This window comes from Melozone crissalis, unplaced genomic scaffold, assembly GCF_028551555.1.
Source record: "Melozone crissalis strain CALT ecotype California unplaced genomic scaffold, PUWL_Pcris_2 ptg000088l_1, whole genome shotgun sequence".
NCBI classification, from domain to species: Eukaryota; Metazoa; Chordata; class Aves; order Passeriformes; family Passerellidae; genus Melozone; species Melozone crissalis.
The window spans coordinates 3,647,095-3,667,294 of NW_026535865.1; the positions used below are offsets into that span (position 1 = coordinate 3,647,095).

Below are 20,200 nucleotides of genomic sequence, written 5' to 3' on the forward strand. Positions count from 1 at the left end.
AGAATGGAAAAGTGATGGCTTTTTTTTTTGTTGTTGTTTGTTTGTTTTGCCTTTTTCTTTTTTTTTTTTTGCACAATAGTTGGAGAGCAATTGCTCCTCCCCAACATTTCATCACAGTGAACCATGGAGCGTGTCCTGGGGAAGGAAAGGGAAAATAGGAAGGGAAGGAAGCAGGATTAGCAAATTAATTACACCAGAGGCACCCTAGAGCACAAGGCAAAGGGACCAGTAGCATTCTGCACTCCCACAGTCCAGTGAATTCACAATCTCAGCTGGAAAGTGTTGGGGATTTTTTGTTTTTCTCTACATATACCACGGGAATGAAAGGGGGGAAAAAATAAAATTTAAAAAAAAAAAAAAAAAAGTGGCTTAGCAACAAAGGAAAGATCAAGATGAGGCTGCCTTAGCTGCTTGGCAAAAATTAAGAAGTAAGCAAGGTGCTGAAGAAATGAGGCATATCCCCGTTAACTGTGACATAAAAGCAATTTGTTAAAAATATGAAATCAACTACTCTGTGGACAGAGACATGAGACTCCAGGGTAACACTGAGCACTTGCCACTCCACAGATCAGACAATTTGCAATCATTACATCATCAAAAATTAAAACTTTTTTTTTTTTTAACCTGTCATATTTAAAATTTCTTTTTTTTTTTTTTTTGTGTTTTTTTTTTGTTTTTTTGTCTTTTCTTCACAAAGAAGCCTCTCAAGGGGCAAGAGCAGAGCAGGTCAAACCAGGTTGTATTCCTTCAGGTTGAGCTGTAGGATGGTGTCCTTGACAGCTGCAAAGACGAAACGGATGTTTTCTGTGTCTGTGGCACATGTGAAATGGGAATAGATGATTTTATCACTGTCGGGATTTAAATCCACAAACATCTTGAGGATGAACTCACGGGCTGCCTGGGCATCCCTCTGTGGGCCTGCAGCAAACAGAGACACCAGTGAATGCTTGCACTCCCTCAGATCCAGCAGCAATTTTGTCCTATGGGTTACAGAGCTTTAAAGATGAAATTAAGATTATTTATGGGATCAAAGCTTCAGGAGATGAAGTGTCTTATGCTTTTCAGGTGTTTAACCAAATTCCTGGGCATTTGCAGTTTTGATGGGTCAGTTCAGACCCAGGGTGGGAGCATCCACTGGGAAACAGTGGCAGATGCTGGACAGACACCCTTAAACACCTTCCCATGGAAATGGGGTGTACATTTCTTCCTAATATCCATTTCTTCCCAATATATAGTGAAACCAGTGAATGGTTTCACTCCCATGCTACAGCAGCACTTTTTTCCTAAGGGTTACACAGCTTTAAATATGAAATTAAGATTATTTATGAGATCAAAGCTCCAGGAGATGAAGTGTCTTATACTTTTCTGGGCACTCTGCAGTTTTGATGGGTCAGTTCAGACCCTGCTTTGGAAGTCAGGCCCAGGGTGGGAGCACCCACTGGGAAACAGTGGCAGGTGCTGGACAGACACCCCTAAATGCTCTCCCATGGAAATGGGGTGTACATTTCTCCCTAATATACATTTCTTCCTAATATACAGTGAAACCAGTGAATGGTTTCAGCAGCACTTTTTTCCTAAGGGTTACACAGCTTTAAAAAAGAAATTAAGATTATTTATGGGATCAAAGCTCCAGGAGATGAAGTGCCTTAGGGTTTTCAGCTGTCTAACCAGCTCCCTGGGCATTTTGCAGTTTTGATGGGCCAGTTCAGACCCTGCTTTGGAATTCAGGCCCAGGGTGGGAGCATCCACTGGGAAACAGTGGCAGATCCTGGACAGACACCCCTAAATGATCTCCCACAGAAATGGGGTCTATATTTCTTCCTATTATACAGGTGGATGTCACAGGCTGAAAGACACAAGTGTGAATTTTGCAAATAAGAGTTATTGCCAGTCAAAATACAGTCAGTCTGATCCAGCTGGTCACCTCACAGGAGCTAAAAATGGGGATTTTGGCCAGTTTTTAATTCACATTGCTGACAAGTCCCCAGAAAATAATCACCTACTACAATTTCTTTCACTGCTGTTGTTGCATGGCAAATACCATCCCTTGAGAGGAAATCTGATGGGCAAGCTGCCACTCACAGGCCATGCTGCATCCTTGAAGGAGCTGCTTGCAGGAAAAAATGGAAGCACAGGACAGCCCTGGAAGCTGGGATGTGTCTCCAGCTGTTAAAGCTCCATTTGAAGTTTGGAACCCAACAAACTCCAATCCCTGTTGGGGATGCAGCTCTTCACCCATTCCCAGCCTGCTGGAAAAACTTGAGCTCCAAGCAGGAACTCCAGATGTGGGAGGACACACCAACACAATTCCACTGGTCCTCTAAATCATAAAAGCTGTTTGCAAGATGGTAATTCTTCCTTTACCCCCTATTTTTTAAGCAAATAATTGCAGAATTAGAGCATGGCAAGAAGAGTATTGCCTGATTTATCCTCCACCACTTTGATTTTATTTTCAGCCCTGTACAGATGTGTTACCAGCCAGCTTTAAATGCACTCAGCTGAAGAGCCTGAAATAATATTTTGGCTAAGGAGTTTTATTTCAGATGGGAAATTCTCTGTTTCACATAGATATTTCCCCACAACAGCAGATGGATTTCTGCTAATAAGCTAATAAGAATCTCAGGCTGCAGAAGATTTTTTTTTTTTTAGCACCATCATTTAAACAACTTGACCAGTTGGTTTCTCAAAACAAAGACTGAAATTACCTCTTAACTAGAGGGTTAAAAGATCCAGAACATCAGGAAATTGTCATGGGTATGAAACTGGTTTTATGTAGAAGTTAGACTTCCATTGTGCATATTGGAGGGGATAATTCTTCATTTAGGAGAGGCTCATTATTTGATCACCCTATCAGATTCCACTTCTCTATGCACAATTAAGATATTTTTGTGATGCTTTCTTATTGCTGTAGTCACTCTTTCTCCAATTAATGCTTTCTCCACTTCTATATCTGAATGTTCTTTAAAAAAATAAATAAATTTTAACCAAATCACCTCCACCCCACCAAGTGTTCCCTCTTAAAATCCACTCACCATCAAACTCTGGGAAATAGTCAACAAGGTGAGAATACAGGATCTTGTCTTCCAACAAATCTTTCTTGTTGAGAAAGAGGATAACAGAAGAGTTTTGGAACCATGGATAAGTTATAATGGTTCGAAAGAGAGCTTTACTCTCTTCCATCCGGTTCTGAAAGCAGAAAAACAAAACCCTGTTTGCACAGAGGAGCACTAAAATCCCTTTTTGCTGTAGGAATTCAGCATCTCAAACATTACACACAAAATATTTTGGTCCCAGGTAGATTCTGGTTCAAGCTGGATCAGTAAATGGAAAGGAAATGCAAAATCTGAGGGACTCAAGGTTCATTTATTTGCCAAGCTTTTCACATCAAAAGATTTAAAAGTCATTTTATGCTTTAACAGTCGTGTGAGAGCACTGTCCAATGATATCTTGTGAGCATATTTTGTCTACTAGAAAAAGAGCAACTATTTTTATCTAATAGCATGTTTTTGATCTATTAGCAAGTGCTAAAATTCAGATTTGCACCTTCAAAGAGTGCAGTCAGCACCTCACAGGACAGCAAAGCCTGAAGTAACTCAGTGCAGGAGGGGAAGGGGTGATGTGGGAGCACAGGGCATGGCACAAGGGACTTGGAAACTGCAGATAATTTCATTTTTCACTTGACAAGTCCAGATGATTTGAATGCCCTCTGCCTTTTCCATCCTCAGGGACATCATGACCTGTGGAGGCTCATGTTCCCTTTGCAACAAGAACTGAAGGCCAAAACCACTAAGAGCAGCTAATCCAACTTGGCACCAAGCAGCTGGGCACCAGCCTTTGAGGAAATACAAAGAAATTCCTCCCTCTTTCCCTTTCTTCCTCCTGCAGAGTTCCCACTCTTTGGCTCACCTCATTATCAGATTCCACCAGAACTTGGTCATATTCACTAAGTGCTACTAAAAACATGATGGAAGTCACATTTTCAAAGCAATGGATCCACTTCCTTCGTTCTGATCTCTGCCCTCCAACATCCACCATTCTAAGGAAGAGAAGTAAATAAGAATATCACAGAGGTAGCATAGGACCAGCAAACAATGAGAATTAATTTGGATTTTTACCATTCCTGTTAACCTGGCACAAGGATGTGACAGCATCTGCCTGCTTCAAATTTACAAAACCATCAAATTTACAAAATATGGTCCAGAAATACAGCAAACTGCAAGAATGGCCACAGGTGAGGGATGCCAAATTCACCTTTCACCATTTTTGTTGCATTCTGCTCTGGTTTGCTCAGCAGCAGCAGCCCTGAGTCTGAAAAGACAAGTCCTTCAAAACTGTGCTCTGTCACGTGAGCAAACTATTTTTATTTTTAATTAAAGCACCTGCTTGCCTCAAAGCTTCTCCCCCACCCAAATCTTTCTTTAGTTGTTACACTTTTATTGGAATGTGCTGTTTCACAGTCAAGCACTTCAGCCTCTCAATTTCAAGTCCTACCTGTACACTAAAGTTATTCTGGCACTCACCTGAAGTGCCACACGTGGCTCACCTTTGAGAAAATCCTACACCTACTCACAGTTTTGGTTTTTTGCTGTTTTTCTACTCAGCAAAACAGAACTGGGAGAGGAGAATTCTGCATTTCTGTAACTAAATGGTTTAAAAGAGGGGATGCAGGTTCCTTTATTCCTCTCTGGCAATGGCACAGTGTGGTGGGGAAGGGCAGAGAGCAGCCAGAGAGAAACACAGGAATATTGCAGGGTTCAGCCTGGTCATGCCAGGCTTAATTTCTGGTTTAAGCTTGCAAAGATCCTCTTGCTGCAGCAGCAACTTTTGGTGCCACCCTAAGAACACAAGGTGGGCACAGAAAACCAGCTCTCAAGGCAGGTGCTGTGTACAAAGAAGAATTTCTGCACAAAAAGTGTCAGCCCTTGGTGCTTCAGCTCTCAACACATCCCTCAGCTGCCTCACAAATCACAATTTCAGCAGTGCAATCCTTCCCAGGAAGGACATCAAGATGCTTCCCTGGGTTTGAAGTGTCACTGATTCAAAAGCAGGTTGAGTTGTGAATTTTGAGTTTTCTGAGATTCCAAAACATCAGACCACCCCAATTAGAGCATCACACATCCACTAAAACCATGTGGACACACTGAAGCAAGCCCCAATTTATCCTTCCTGAAACCATCTCCCTGCTGAGCTGTAACATGAGGACACCTCAGTACCTGAAGATAATATTCTTATACCTGAAGATAATATTCTCAAAGGGGTACTCTATGATCCCAGTTTTAGGGACTCTAACCCATGGCACATCTTGCTGAGTTGCCTCATAAATCACAATTTCAGCAGTGCAATCCTTCCCAGGAAGGACACCAGGATGGTTCCCTGGGTTGTGAAGTGTCACTGATTCAAAAGCAGGTTGAGTTTTGAATTCTGAGTTTTGAATTTTGAGTTTTCTGAGATTCCAAAACATCACACCACCCCAATTAGAGCATCACCCATCACACATCCACTGAAAAAAGCCCACATTTATCCTTCCTGAAACCATGTCCCTGCTGAGCTGTAACATGAGGACACCTCAGTACCTGAAGATAATGTTCTCTAGGTCAAAGGGGTACTCTATGATCCCGGTTGTAGGGACTCTAACCCGTAGCACATCTTGCTGAGTTGGTAGATATCCTGGGGTGGCAATACGATCCACATCGCTGAGATAGCTGCAAACAGGACAGTGGAAAAAAAAATAACAAAGGAAAAAGGAAAAAAAAACTACCTTAGGTTGCAGCATATAAAGATACAGATGTACAAACTGCTACATGAAGTCTTTCTGTAGAGTAATGAGAAAGGCAGAAGTTGTCTGAATGATTTTAAATATGGTGTGGAAAGTAACTAGAAAATATTTTTGGGGAACAGTAATTCACCAAAAACAATTTTATCCACTCTGTATAGGAGTGGGGAATACAATCTTTACAACAGAGGAAGTTTAAATGCTTTATGTTTCAGGATCAAGTCTCATCTGAGCTTTTCTACTTATAAATGTAGAAACATCCTCTGTACAACTCCAAACTTAATGGATTTGTAATTAATAAAATCTGAGTTACACATGGCAAACTTGATGAGAAGGAGCAGCACTCCCGCTGCCCAAGAGCCAGGATCAATACAGATGGAATAATGTGGAGATTCTGGCCTCAGGTACATCCTGAAGCAGATGCATGAACACCTCAGACTCCCAGGAAAAGCAGCAAATAATAAGGAAATAAACTCTAGACTTTAATAAATAAATAAATAAATTTGTTGGAGCATCACTCCCACCACAAGCATGCCAGTGATTGTGTACTTACTATTTAGCTGAGTCAGAAAGTTGATATTCTCTTCTCCTGTCATAACACTCTTGTATTCCAGGGTCATTCCACAATGTTTTAATTGCACTTACATATGGCTGCTCAAATGTCATGACCTTTTCTACATCCACTTCTCTGATCAGCACTGCATTGGCCTGGAGATTGAAAAGAAGAAGAAAAGAGAGAAAAATTTAAAATAAACCCCAAAACTGAGGGGTATAAAAACCCTACAATGGCTAAACAAAGTAACTACCATAGCTTGTGGTGTTTGTGAGGTGATTATCCACACCTAGGGGCTTTTGCCAATGCCCCCAATAAATAAAAAACAAAAATGAAGTTCTGTACAGGTTACAGCAAGCAAAACCTGGCAGATTTTATTTATCAAAACCCTTCCACCATGCCACACATAAAGCACATAAAAGGGAAAGCTTTCTCACACTCTGCCTGTTCTCACCACAGACAGGAAAGGGGCACCATCTAATCCCTACAAACAATTACTCAAAATTAAATATTCAAAATTCAAAGCTCCAAGACATTCTGTGATAGGTCAGATAAAACACAGCTTCAAAATATTAAGGATACTAAGCATTTAAAAAAAGCAAAATATGCTAAAAAAAAAATCTATTTTCCTGGCATGCCCTCACTCTCACTGTCCTCCCCCTCAAAAAGATAAAATAATTTAGATCAGATCTGTCTAAAATTAATTCCTGGTCCCAGAATCAGCATGTTTCTGTGGTTGAGACCAAAATTCTTCATGAAAGATTTGCACCCTTGGTCAGTAGCTATCAGAAAAACAGAAGCATTGCAGAAACAGGGGTAACCACCAGCACAGGTCTGTGTCTTTTGGTCCAGCATGCATTTTGCCAGCTTCAAGTTGCAATAAGAAAAGGAACACATGAAAAGAAACACATTTAGTAACTCTGAACCCTTGAAATGAGTAAAAATAACACCTCTCCTATCCCTTCCTATCCCACAACTCACTAGGCACATCATGCACCAACCATGCAAAGTTCTGTCCTTTAACACAACCAAGTAAAAGGAGTTGGGTATCAAGAAAATGCCATAAAAAGTTTATAGAAAAGAGTTCAGGGAGGTTGAGGTTGCAACGCAGAAAGACACAAAGAAACAAAAACTCAAAATCCTCACTGACTAAAGATTTGTCCAAAAACTGACCAACTTACCTTGTTCTGTTCATATTTGTACAGAATCTTCAGGGTTTCCATGGCTCTTATCATAGACTGCATGGCAGTGAAGATGTTTTGGTACACCAGCTTGGTGAAGCCTTTTTTGTCCTCTTCAGAGTAGCCTGAGCCATGAATAATACGCATTTGCTTAATGAACGTGCTCTTCCCACTCTCCCCAGTGCCTACAGGATGCAAAAAAGCGAATTAGGAGCCACCAGCAGCAAAATCCATGAGAGATGAAAGCTCCTATCACTACACCCAAGCACACAACCCTCTTTTTGTCACTTAAAAGGCAGCCTGCAAGGAAGACACCTTGTCCTTTGCAGCAGCCTTCAAAAGGAGCTCAGGTACTTATTCCAAATCTCACGTTACAGCCACTCCCACACGTCCTGCGTCAAGAGGCCCTTGCCCGTCACACCTGACCTATTCCCAGATACTCCAGCAAGATGCTACAACAGCCAGGAAGGGCCTGGACACTCTCTCAAGGCAGGAAAAGTGCTACAAACCCAGCAGTGAATGGTCAGGAGAAGCCCAGCAAGCGGCAAATTTTGTTTTGTTCTGATCTGGCACAAAACGTTTTCTACGCGGGAAGGGAAGAAGCAAACGCAAGAGGAAAAAAATAAATCAACTCTAAAAGGGAACTGAGCTGAAGAAACTCTGAAGAAGGCAGGCAGCACATGTGCCTCGTAGCCCAAATTTTTGCTCCCTGTGGCAGGATTGCTGTGGGTGGGAGAGAGTTAAAAATGGCGTCTGGCAGGGAGAGCAGAGTAGGCCACTGCTCCAGCTGTCGGTGCCGTGCCTGGGTCCCCACGGGCTGCAGCCTGCTCTGCAAGGCCACTGCTTCCTTCTCCTCCTTCTTTTGCAGGTTTTACTGCCGGGCTGGGAGCAGATGGGAGGGCAGGACGCGGCGCAGGGCAGCGCTTCCTGCACCGTCACCCGGGCAGGTCCTTTCCACTCCTACATTTATGGCCCCGCGCAGGAGTGTCGCTCGGCATGTGAAGGCCACCAGATGATACCAAAGGACAGTGGGGAACTTTCTAACAGGGTGAGCAGGAGGGGAAAACGCCATCCGACAGCATGCAGGCAGTTGGAGAGAATTGCTAAATTCACAATTCAACCCCTGGTGACATCGCCCCGTGAGGGCACAGCCAGGCCAGGTCTCACTTGGGATCAGCTCAGCTCCACATTTCAGCAGCATAAATGGGCACCATTACATTTCTGTGAAGTGCTTTTGCTCAATCTTCTACAATTTGTTATCATTATGCAGGATATTGATAAAAAATCCACGCCTCTCTAACACAGTGGCCCAGCTCACCCGACTACACAGACCAAAAAGTCAAAAACTCAAAATATATAAAGTCAGTGATACAAATCCTTTTGACCTGGAGTTAAAATGTTGGCAGAGCCCTGAATCTCCCCACAGGCACCACCAGCTCCTCCTCACACTAAGGAAGAGATGGATTCAGACAGGATCTCATTCATCCCAACACACAATTAATACTCCCATGTAGATACTCAGTTACTCACTTTATCTTGGTAGGTTAAAAGGCAAACAAATAAAAAATGCTCAGATAAAAAGCAACAAGCACCCAACTATGTTGAAATGAACAGCAAGAACTGACAGAAATCACCTCAGCACAACCAGAAATTAACGTTATAGACACTATCAATATGCAGCAAACATCTCCATCTTGAATACAAAGGTGAACCCCAAGTGGGGGGAAAAACTGGAAACTCAGATCTTTTGTGGTTCCTGTCACTGTGGTGAGAAATACTTCCTTGTCTTTTACCACAGTGACCAAAACTGAGAGGAAAAAAAAAAAAAAGGTGGTGCTTCAAAGCATTTCAACAATGAAAATATAAAAGAAACCTCAACACCAGACCTTTGCTTGCCTCAGGACTTAAGGGTTCAAACACAAATTCTTCCTGTCACTCCATCACTGCCCTTTTTTGGTTTGGGGGTTGGTTTTGCTCATTGATGGTGGGTTTTTGGGTTGGTTTTGGGTTTTTTGAAAGTTGCCTTTTGCTCTCCCTGAGGCACAACACTACACCAGCAGGTGACAAGCTCTGGTGGGCAAGATTTACAACTCTCAGGGCACAAAATCCTTTTTTAATATGACAGGAGATAAGCTGAATTCATCACTTCTTCTTCCAATATATGAAAGCAGCAGAGTTTACAGTAACTTCCTCATGATCCCCCAGTAAATACATTGCTCAGTCAACAATATCCCATGCTTAATCACAAATAATTTTTGTACAAAACATCCTCCCCACCCAGTAAAAAGACAAATTCCTACTTTGTACCAGATGGCAATGTCCAACACCTTGAATTTGTTATTAACAGGTTCATCATTGATTAGCACTGTTATTCTTCACCTTAATTTTCTGTTTTAGGCTTCAACAAAGTAACTGTCACCAGATGTAGTGACAAGAAAAATGTAACAGTTTCTACAAGGTGGAAACTCCCTCCACACACTCAAAATTTTGGAGATTTTGGGAAAGCCCTCTCATTGAGCCAATCATTAATAGTTGTAAATATAAGAACTGCATAAAACAGAGAACACAGGGAGAGAGAACACAGGTTACCTGTGCCAGCTGAAGGTGGGCAATGTGCTGTGACCAGTGAAAAGCATCCTGCAAAAATTGTCTACACCTAAAATGTTGCTTATCCATTAATAACCACCTTCTATATGGTTTTTATTTAATCTGATGCTGAATCTGTATCTTTTAGAAAAGCAGAAAGGATTCTTGAGCAATTTGAATTCTTTCTAAAGTGAAATATTTAGATCCAGTGGGATCTTCTTAACCCAGATCCATCCTATAGCGACAACCTATTTTGACACAGCTGCTTCTGTGGGACTGCTTTTAGGGAAGCATGAGAGTGAGGGACAAGAAGCCTTACAGAAACTGCCACAGCATCTCCAAAGAGCAGAAAAAGCCCTTAATTTTACCTTTCACATAAAGAATAGCAATACATTAATTGTGAAGGGTTTGGGGTGAAAAGGAAAGCCCTGGGGTTTATTTGACATTTATCACCAGGTATCAGTGTTGGTACTGGAGCCCTCCAAGGGGCTGGGCACACACAGTCTCCCCTCACTTCTGCAAAGTATTTTTATTTTTTTTTTCACAAGGGTCAGCCTCCTTCTTCAGCTGGACCTTAATGGCTTGTCAACAGATCCATCAGATCTGCTTCAGATTTCGTCTCAAGATAATACAATATTCATGACACAAAGCAGGATATATCCGACACACAAGCAACGCTAAATCACGGCATGCATGAAAACTGAAACTTCAGCTCAAATTTTGGGGCTACCTAGGCACGAACACCAAACTCACGCCTGCAAGCCTCAGTTTGCAGCTGATTACCCATCCCTGGAAACTCATCTGAGCACGGCACAGATGAAACTCCTGTTTCCAGCCCCAGACCTAGATTCTCAGGGCTGCACAGGTGATCTGCACCTCCGAACACCACGGGCATCTCCTCACTGTGCATTCCCACTAACAGGGGAATGTCTGTCCCTTACAGAACCTCCACACCGCCCTGCCCAGCCCTTGCCCCAGGGGAAACTCTGCCTTTAGGAGCTGCAGGCCCGTTTTTCCACACATCCTGAAAAGCACCAAATTACAATTGCACCAAATCCACCAGCGGATTCCCAGCACACTGCTGAGAATCCTCTCCCCGAGACAAATTCACAAATTCGTGCGTGCTCGCCCTCAGCACCAGGAATTCCAGCCGCTTAGTTCCTGCTCGTGTCAAAACCCATTTTGACAGCGAACGCATCACAAAATCAAACAAAGGGCAGCCAATGAGGCGGCCGCCCCGCACGGCTCGGGAGCGGCCCCGAGCGCCGGGCTTGAGGCGGGGATGGCTCCCGCCGCTTCCCCGCCACACCCGCTCCCCGCCCGGCCCGGCCCGGCCACCCGGACCTGCCGAGCCCCGGGCCGGGCCCCGCGGCAGCCGCTGAGGCGGGACCGGCGCCGCGCTCCGCACGGACTCGCTCCCTCACTCACCCAGCAGCAGCAGCTTCAGCTCGCGGCGAGCGTCGCGCTTGTCCCTCCGCAGCTGCTTCTCGATCTCGGCGTTGATGCGCTTCGACTCCTTCACCTCGTCGCTCAGGCAACAGGCCATCATGGACTCCAGAGTCATGGTCGCGCCGCGGCCGGGACGCCCCCGCCCACCCCCCCACCCCCCCGGCACCGACCACCGTTCTCCGCACGGCCGGCAGCGCCCGGCCCGGCCCGGTCCCGCGTCCCGCGCCCCCTTCCCTCCCCACCCTCCCGCCCTGCGCGGCGCCGGCCCGGCCCGGCCTCGCCCCGGCCCCGAGTGCTGCGGCCGGGCCCAGCGCCAGCGCCGCCGCCGCCGCCCCCGCGCCGCTCTCGCCCGGCTGCGCCGCCGCTCCCTCCGCACGGCTCCGCCGAGACACCGACGAGCCGGCGCAACCCAACCCGCTGCCGCCGAAAACAAGCGCTGACTGACAGCGGCCGGGGCCAATGGGAGAGCGCGGCGGGCAGCGGGGCGGGCCCGGACGGGCGGGACGCGGCGCCGCGGCCAATGGGAGCGCAGGGTTTGGTTGGCCGGTCGCGGGGGGGCGCACGGACGCGCGTTCCTGGAGCGGGGCGGGGCCGCCGGGCATTGTGGGAAGGTGGCGGACTGGGCGCCCATGGCGGGGCGGGCCGGGATGGGAGCAGAGCCTCCCGTGACCGGGCGCGGCCGGGCCCAGCGCGGAGCCACCGCCTCCCCTCGCCCGCTACGGGCCCGCGGTTGGGCCACGCCGGGCGGGTGGGGCCTTGGAGGCCGCTGGGATGGCGGCACAGGGCGGGCCCGGGGCTGCCGCGGTGCCCGGAGCGGGCCGGGCCCGAGCTGTGAGGGACGGGCGCGGCTCAGCCCGCAGACCCCGCCGGCCCAGCCCAGCCCAGCCCTCAGGGCCGAGCAGCGAGAGGCTGAGGCCTCACGGGCCGGCCCTGTGCTCCCAGCTCCGGCCGTGTCCCGGCAGAGCTCTCGGTGCCCCTCCCGTGCTCTCCAGCTTTCCACAAGCTTCCCAGGGCTGCCTTCATCACAGGTCTCCTCATTGCTTCCTACCAGCTTGACCTGTAGCAGCTCCTCCAGCCTGGTGCATCCCCTCATGCCACAGCCCTGGTTGGTTCTTGTGCTCCAGGGCAGCTTCACCTGTCAGAGCATCCCCTGTGAGACCCTGCCCCAAGCAAAGCAGCCTCACCTGTCAAAGTATCCCCTGTGCCCTCTGGGATCCTGCCCCAAGCAGAGCAGCTTCACCTGGACTCTCCACACACACACACTCCCCTCTCTTGCATACCTCTTACCCTGAGGTCTATATCTAAACAATCTTTTGAAGGTCCAGAAAAGCACCACGGAGCTGTTCCATACCTGCCTTCCTTGTTACCAGCCTGGTTCATGCAGTGGTTTGCCAGTCCTTACCTCTTGGCAGCTTGGCTGAGACAGAAACACAAGATACTCACAAACAGCAGGTTCTATTTTCCACTTAAATTCTCCCTTAACCCTGTGCTATTCCAATTAGTTATTTGCCTCAGTTAAAATAAATTTCTAACTTTTTTTTCATAGTTTGTCTTTTAACAGCAGCAATACTGACCTCCCTTTGTTCCATTCTCTTATTTCCCTCCCAGGAAACAGCCAGGAGAACTGTTCCTCCCTCATCACACACCTCTGGCAAACGCCTCATGTTTATTTTGCTTTGGCAGCTGGAAATTACTCAGCAGACACCCAGGATCCCAACCACAGTGGCTGCTCCCTGTGACCTGCTGCCCTTTGGAACTCCTGGACAGTCCTAAAGGAGACTGAGGGTGACACAGGTGACACTCTGGGGCTGCTAAAGAGCCCCAAGCTGGGATTGCTGGGCTGCTCTGTGTGTTCAAAGTTTGTTTTGGTTGCCTTCGCTTAAGCAGGATGAAAATCTAAAGGCCAGCAGATCCTGAGGAAATTTCCACAGTTTGCCAAAAGAAAAGGAGAAATAAAATTTGCATCCAGCCTCTGGAGCATCTGCTTGGCTCCTGCTGATGGGAAGTTTGGGTCCACAGATGTTGAGTTTTGATGAATCCTGATCAAAGTGTGATTTAAGAATGCCAGAACTGCCAGACTGCAAGCAACATCAGCCCACCCACTCCCGCCCTTTCTGCCCTAATGGAAAAGTTTTGGTGCTCAGAGTTCCCCAGGAGATTTGAGATTTCCCTCAGCTCTGTCACCAGCATGCTGTGTAATTCCCTGGGCTCCATGTCCCTGTTCCTGCAGAAAGCTGATCCTGAATGTGCCAGGCCACTTCCACAGCAGCTGTGCCCATGGCCCACATTTGCAGCAGTTAATGCTGAGCCCAAAAATCTCCCCCATTTGTTTACAGAGAGGAAAATCCCACGGAGATGGGATCCCAAGGCATGGAGATGCAGACACATCTCAGTCCCATCCTTTTTCTCCTTTCTGGCCCCATTTCTTACGTGGTTTTGAGTTGGCATTGCCAGCAGGTCAGGGAGGTGACCCTGCCATACAATGGCAATGTATAAACTCCATGGCATAAACTCCATGATTCACAGAAGGCTGATCAATAATAATCCTTATTTAAAAACCCATTGTTCTTTTAGAGATAGTTATAATACAGGTGTACTTGATTGGAACTTTAATTAAAACACCATCACCATTAGTTAATTAGGAAACCACCCTTTAATGAACAAATCACCATAACCCATTCCACATGTTCACAGTACCAGGTACAACAATTTAAGAATTGTTTCTATTTTTTTTTTCTGATCTTCTCACACACTTTCCCAAAATAATACCTGGGAATTTATCTGTTTCTCTCTGTGGCCAAAGAGAGAAACTCTTGGAAACTCCTGGCTGCTGCCACACTGCCAGGCTGAGGGAGCTGGTTGTGCTCAGCCTGGAGAAGACCAAGAGGGGATTTTACCAATTTTCCCATAAATATCTGAAGGGAACTGCCAGAGGATGGAGCAGTTTCTGCTCAGCAATAGGACAATGAGCAGAAGCTGATGCACAGCAAGTTCCACCTTGAACATGAGGAAGAATTTAAAACACCATCACCATTAGTTAATTAGGAAACCACCCTTTGATAAACAAATCTCCATAACCCATTCCACATGTTCACAATACCAGGTACAACAATTTAAGAATTGTTTCTAATTTTTTTCTCTGATCTTCTCACAGACTTTCCTGGAATAATACCTGGGAATTTATCTGTTTCTTTCTGTGGCCAAAGAGAGAAACTATTTGAAACTCGTGGCTGCTGCCACACTGCCAGGCTGAGGGAGCTGGTTGTGCTCAGCCTGGAGAAGACCAAGAGAGGATTTTACCAATTTTACCAATTCCCATAAATATCTGAAGGGAACTGCCAGGGGATGGAGCAATTTCTGCTCAGCTGCTGAGCAACAGGACAATGAGCAGAAGCTGATGCACAAGTTCCACCTTGAACATGAGGAAGAACTTTTCTGTGCTGCTGACACAGCACAGGTTGCCCAGAGCGCTTGCAGAGCCTCCTTCTCCTGTAATATTCAAAGCAGGAATGTGTCTGGGCTGATGGGGACCAGGGACCCAGCTGCACAGCACGTGGCAAATGTTTCATCCTCCCCCAAAATTAATTTTACAAGTTCTTCAATTGCCTGTCACAGGAAGATGCCACGAGATTGGAGTTCTCTGAACAGAGGAGGAAAGGCACTGAGATCAAACAGCACTGACAAATGCAGCCCGTGACAGCAATTGCTGCATTAGTTTTTTTAAACCTTATGTTTCACATCTGGTTTGTCATGGTGTTGTAGGTGGGCTCGGTGCACAGTAAACTAGGATAACAAACCTACATTTTCTGTGATCCTTTCATCCCCTACCATCCCAAAACACATCATTTAATTGCACTCACCTTGCACAGAGATTTCATAAATAAAGGAATGATGAATTAGCATAGCTGCTGCAGCATTCACACAAGTTACTAAGACACAATCTCCTTGTGCAATCAATCCAGCCTCATGCTTCAGTGTTTGTCATAAATTGAGGTCAGGAAGAAATGTTCTCCCTACCTGGAGGAGTGCACAGAACAGAAAGACTCTTAAGGGTGCAGCAATCTGTCCTCCCTGTGCAAACCTCAGAAAATGCTGCAAATCTGCATTTGCTGCAGCTCCAGTGCAGTAGATGAACACTGATCCTGCACAGGGGCAGGAGGAAAGCCTGGCTGATCCTTTTAACCCTAAAATTGGTGTTTGGCTCCTCCCTTCGTCCAGCAAGGGAGGCAGAGGGAGGAGAGAGCCCTGAAGCTGGCCATGAAGCAGCTCAGGAAGCTGCTCCTGTGCCCATTCTGGCCCTGGGGTCACTCCCTTCAGGCTCAGTTTGGGTTTCACATCCACAGGGATTCACACACTGCTTCTGCAAAGATTGTTAAGGGTGTAGCAATCTGTCCTCCCTGTGCAAACCTCAGAAAATGCTGCAAATCTGCATTTGCTGCAGCTCCAGTGCAGTAGATGAACACTGATCCTGCACAGGGGCAGGAGGAAAGCCTGGCTGATCCTTTTAACCCTAAAATTGGTGTTTGGCTCCTCCCAAATACCAGGGAGGTATTTGGGGCTGCTCAGGAAGCTGCTCCTGTGCCCATTCCAGCTCTGGGGTCCCTCCCTTCAGGCTCAGTTTGGGTTTCACATCCAGAGGGATTCACACACTGCTTCTGCAAACTGGGAAGCTTCTCATAACCAAAGGGTCAGCGGATTCCCCTGCACCTCCTGACTGTCTCACAGCTCCAAATTTGCTGCTTATCTCCCACCAAATGCCTCAGGGACACCACCCAGGGAGCAAGCAGGTTCAGGCATCCCTGCCATGTGCTTCCTAATCACGGCTCAGCTGCAAAATCCCTTTCCTGCTTCCTGCAAGGAGTGTGAACTGTTCCTTGCACTTTGGCTGGTAAAAAGGATGATAATTACCCCTAATCAGTGTGCAGCAAAAACACAGGCCACAGCAGAAGGGAGGGGTGGGGGGCAGCCACCATGAGGAATGGAGCCCAATTATTCCAAGTCACTGATAAAACGGGATCAAAGAGGGTAGGAATGTTTTACCAGCTGTAAAAAGCCTGCCTGGACCAAGGCTGCTCTTGGAGAAATGCCCTTGCTGCCTACAGGCCATTCCTGGCTGGGACCTTATACACATCCAGGGACAATTTCTCATTTTTCTTCTTGGTGTAGGCGAGGAATTTGGGCTGCTGCTCATTTCTGCCTCTCAGAGCAAGCAGCAAGGCAATTTCAGCAGGAAATGAGCAGGGAACCGTGGGCATACAGAGCAGAACAAATGCCCTGCCTGCTGCCCATGTGGGCACTGTGACTCTGCTGTGTGCCATCAGGGCACCTGGGTGTGCCAGGGGATGGAGCAGCTGGGGCTGGGTGGGGATGGGGACAAGGGACAGCGCTGCTGGTGGCATTTGTGCCCTGCCAGTGCCATGTTTGTGCCTCTTCTGGCTCCCTGGGAACCACACTGCTCGTTCTGTGCAGTCCCACTGCTCATTCCAGCCTTTTTCTGCAGCAGGGAGACCTGCACAGCTCCTAACATCAACAGGAGAGTTAGGAAGTGGTGAAGGAGAGAAGAAAAACAGCTCTTTAGGTGGAAGAGGGGTTTGAGAGGCAGGTTGTGTGTAAATCACTGCCAGGCCTGCCCAGCCCTTGCCTGGTGTCTGGCTGATCGTGTTTTGCTATCTAGAGAAAGTTTAATATCAAAAGCCAATAATCCCTGTGATAGGAGGGATGATAAGGGACAGTCTGGCATGGATGTGGCAGGGGGCCAAGGTCCAGTGCCTGGCCTGCCCATCCCATCCCAAACCTGGCAGGGCTGGGCAAAACGAAAAAAAAAAATCAGGAACCAGCCCTGCTGTGTGGCATGGGCTGGCTGTGGCTAATAACCTACAAAATGCCAGCACTGGCCCTTATGAAATGCCTCACAGATGTCTGAATATAGGGTAGAAGTGGGGGATTGCAGCTCAGGGAAAGATTGGGGTTTTTTTGGCAGGTGGGGGATCCAGGGCAGCTGAAGTTTAATGAGTTTGGTGGGTCTCAGCCCTGTTTCTGCTGGAAGGAGGCCACAGCATTCAAAGCAAAGTGAGAAGCAAAGGAGTTGCTGGCTGAGCCACCCCACACCCTGCAGGGTCCTGTGTGTGGTCAGCTTGAGGTGATGGCCCTCAACAGACACCCTGAGGATGTGGAGAAAGGAAAAAACCTTCCTTGCCTCAGTGCCTGAATTGCTGCTGTGCCTTTTTTTATTTCTTCCTCTTTAATTCCAGGTAAAAGAGAGAGTATTCTCAGGGTAAAAGCAGGATCTCAGAGCCTACATTTTCATAATAATGACAGCATGGCTTTCACCTTGTGTCCAGAGCTTCAGAGCAGAAAATGTCTGTACAACCTCTCTCCTTGAACCAGTGCTGGAGTGGGATATAATATCTGAATAATTTACAAAGGCTCTTCATTACACAGATTTATTTTTGGCAGCTTTGTTAGACTGCTCCTTTTAGGAACTAATAGGAAGTTTCTCTGGTTTCATTAGGACATCCCTGTATGAATTGTTCCAGCGGGGCCAGGGACTGCGACAGCTTCTTGCTCCACTAGAAATGCAAAATGTTCCTGCTCTTTCTGTCCCCTGTGGATTTCTGGAAACCCACCTGCATGCCCTGGTTTTAGAAGAGTCCAGCTTGTCTTTATTCCTGGCCAAGGTGTTGAAGGAGTGAGGGGTTTCCCCATATTGCCTTCAAACAGCTTTGCAGACAAATGTTGGTTCATTGGAGAGTTCCTACACAGAACTCCCTTTCCTGTGCTGGAAAAACCTTCATTTCTCAAGTGGTGGGCTGTGGGAACCCCCCACTGCTCACCAGGCTGTGTTTGGGGCCACCTCCTCTGTGCCCAGACCACATCCAGCCCCTGACTCAGCCTGGGCCAGCCTCAAATCCCCTCTTCTTCACATGCAGGTGCACTGCCCAGCTGGAAACAAGCCCATTAAAAAGTCATTTACCAGGCACAAGCGAGTTTGTGTTCCCCTGGATTGGGATTTGCCAAGATTATACCATAAATTAGAGTGTTTCCTGGAAGAATGTAAGGAGAGAGGAGGGGAGGAAAAAAAAAAAAAAGATAAAATGGAACATTTTGTAGCCAACAGCAATGCCAATAAAGGAGCATTTCATTTCCCACTTGGAAGGGAGTGACTGCAAGCTGTTGCAAGGGTAGGGCAGGGTGCCTGTGCTGCTCCAGGACCAGGGGAAGGGGACAACAGGGACCTGACTATAAATTGCATTTCTCTGCAGAAATGCAGAGCCTAAGCTGGGGTGACTCAGTTTCTCTCCATGTAAAAAGGGGGACCAGCATGCCAACCCCACTGGGGGAAGACTGTCTGCCCTGTTTTCCAACCCTTATTCTGCAGGGACACAAAGCCTGCCTGCACTATTAATAATCCTTGGCATGAAGCTGTCACAGTTTCCACTAATATGGAGATGTTGAAGTGAAAAAGCTACTGCACAATATGCAGGAGGTGTCACAATAACTCAGCTGCTATATTGTTCTTTTTAAAAATAAATACCACAACAGGCCAGCCCACATTGCTGGAGTCATGACGTGTAGGGTTTTATTTTTAATCAGAAAATGTACTGATTTTTAAAGATAGACATGGAACAACATCCAAAATTTATGAAAGCTCCCTGTGTGCTCACACGTACCAACCGTGCTCCTGCCCGAATGGCTTCAGAGGACCTGATCTTACCCCAGCACGGGCACATTTGTGAGTGTGGCTTTGCAAGTGGCCCCATGGCAACAAAATCCTTCCAGAAATAAAGCCTGTGGCTGAATTCCCCACCCCACTGCTCTCTGGGGGGATGCAATCGATCCCACAGGACACGAACTGCAGGGTCTGCTCAAGGCAGCAGGTTTAGGACCAAAGTTTGCATCCAGAGCAGAATATCGCATTGTTTGGAGATCAGAGCTTTCTCTGGAGGCCACTTGTAGGCGAATTACCTTTTTCCTTTGCCTTCCCTCACGCTTAGCCAAGGGCAACGCTGAAATAAAGCAAAACGAAACTCTGGGTTAAAAAACGCCTGCTCTGCTTGGGGAAGGGCGAGAAAATGAGCTGGGAAGGGCGAGGAGCTCAGTGCCCGGCAAGGGCCGGTCCGGGGCTACGGATGCGCCTCAGGCCGGCCGGACCCTGCGCTCTGAGGGGCTCGGGCAGGGACACCCGACGGGCCGGGGGCTCGGAGGGCCCGGGCAGGGACACCCGACGAGCCGGGGGCTCGGAGGGCCCGGGGATACGGGCAGGGACACCCAGCAGGCCGCGCACCGGAGGCTGAGGGGAGCAAAGCCCGGCGGGGCAAGGCCCGTGTAGACCACGGGGCCGCATCCCCCGTGCCCCGCCACAGTGAGGGCCCGGAGCGGGACACGGAGCGGCGCAGGGAGCACAGCCCGGCCCGGTGCCCGCGGCCGGCGGCGCCGCTTGGCGGGGGCGGGGACCGGCGGGGGCGGGCGCGGCCGTGGGCCCGCCCGGGCCGGGGAGGCGGCGGCGGCGGCAGGTGGTGCCGAGCAGCCGCAGGACGGAGCCGGAGCCGCAGCCGCCATTAGACAATAGGCGCCGGCGGCGGGAGCGGCGCGGGGCGAGCGGCGCGGCCGGGGCGGGGCGGCCGCGGGGCCGGGGCGGCCGGACCCGGCGCGGACAAA

General features: G+C 47.9%; 1 protein-coding gene across 1 annotated transcript; it reads right to left on the bottom strand.

Annotated features, from left to right (window-relative positions):
• Positions 1-639: 639 nt before the first annotated feature.
• On the bottom strand, positions 640-11,679 carry GNA11 (G protein subunit alpha 11). Its single transcript, XM_054291209.1, has 7 exons — positions 11,522-11,679; positions 7,508-7,692; positions 6,327-6,481; positions 5,574-5,702; positions 3,907-4,036; positions 3,033-3,186; positions 640-918 (listed from the first exon to the last, which is right to left on the bottom strand). Exons 1-7 carry the CDS (start codon positions 11,655-11,657, stop codon positions 728-730), a joined length of 1,080 nt encoding a protein of 359 aa, XP_054147184.1. The 5' UTR covers positions 11,658-11,679; the 3' UTR covers positions 640-727.
• Between the last annotated feature and the right edge of the window lie 8,521 nt (positions 11,680-20,200).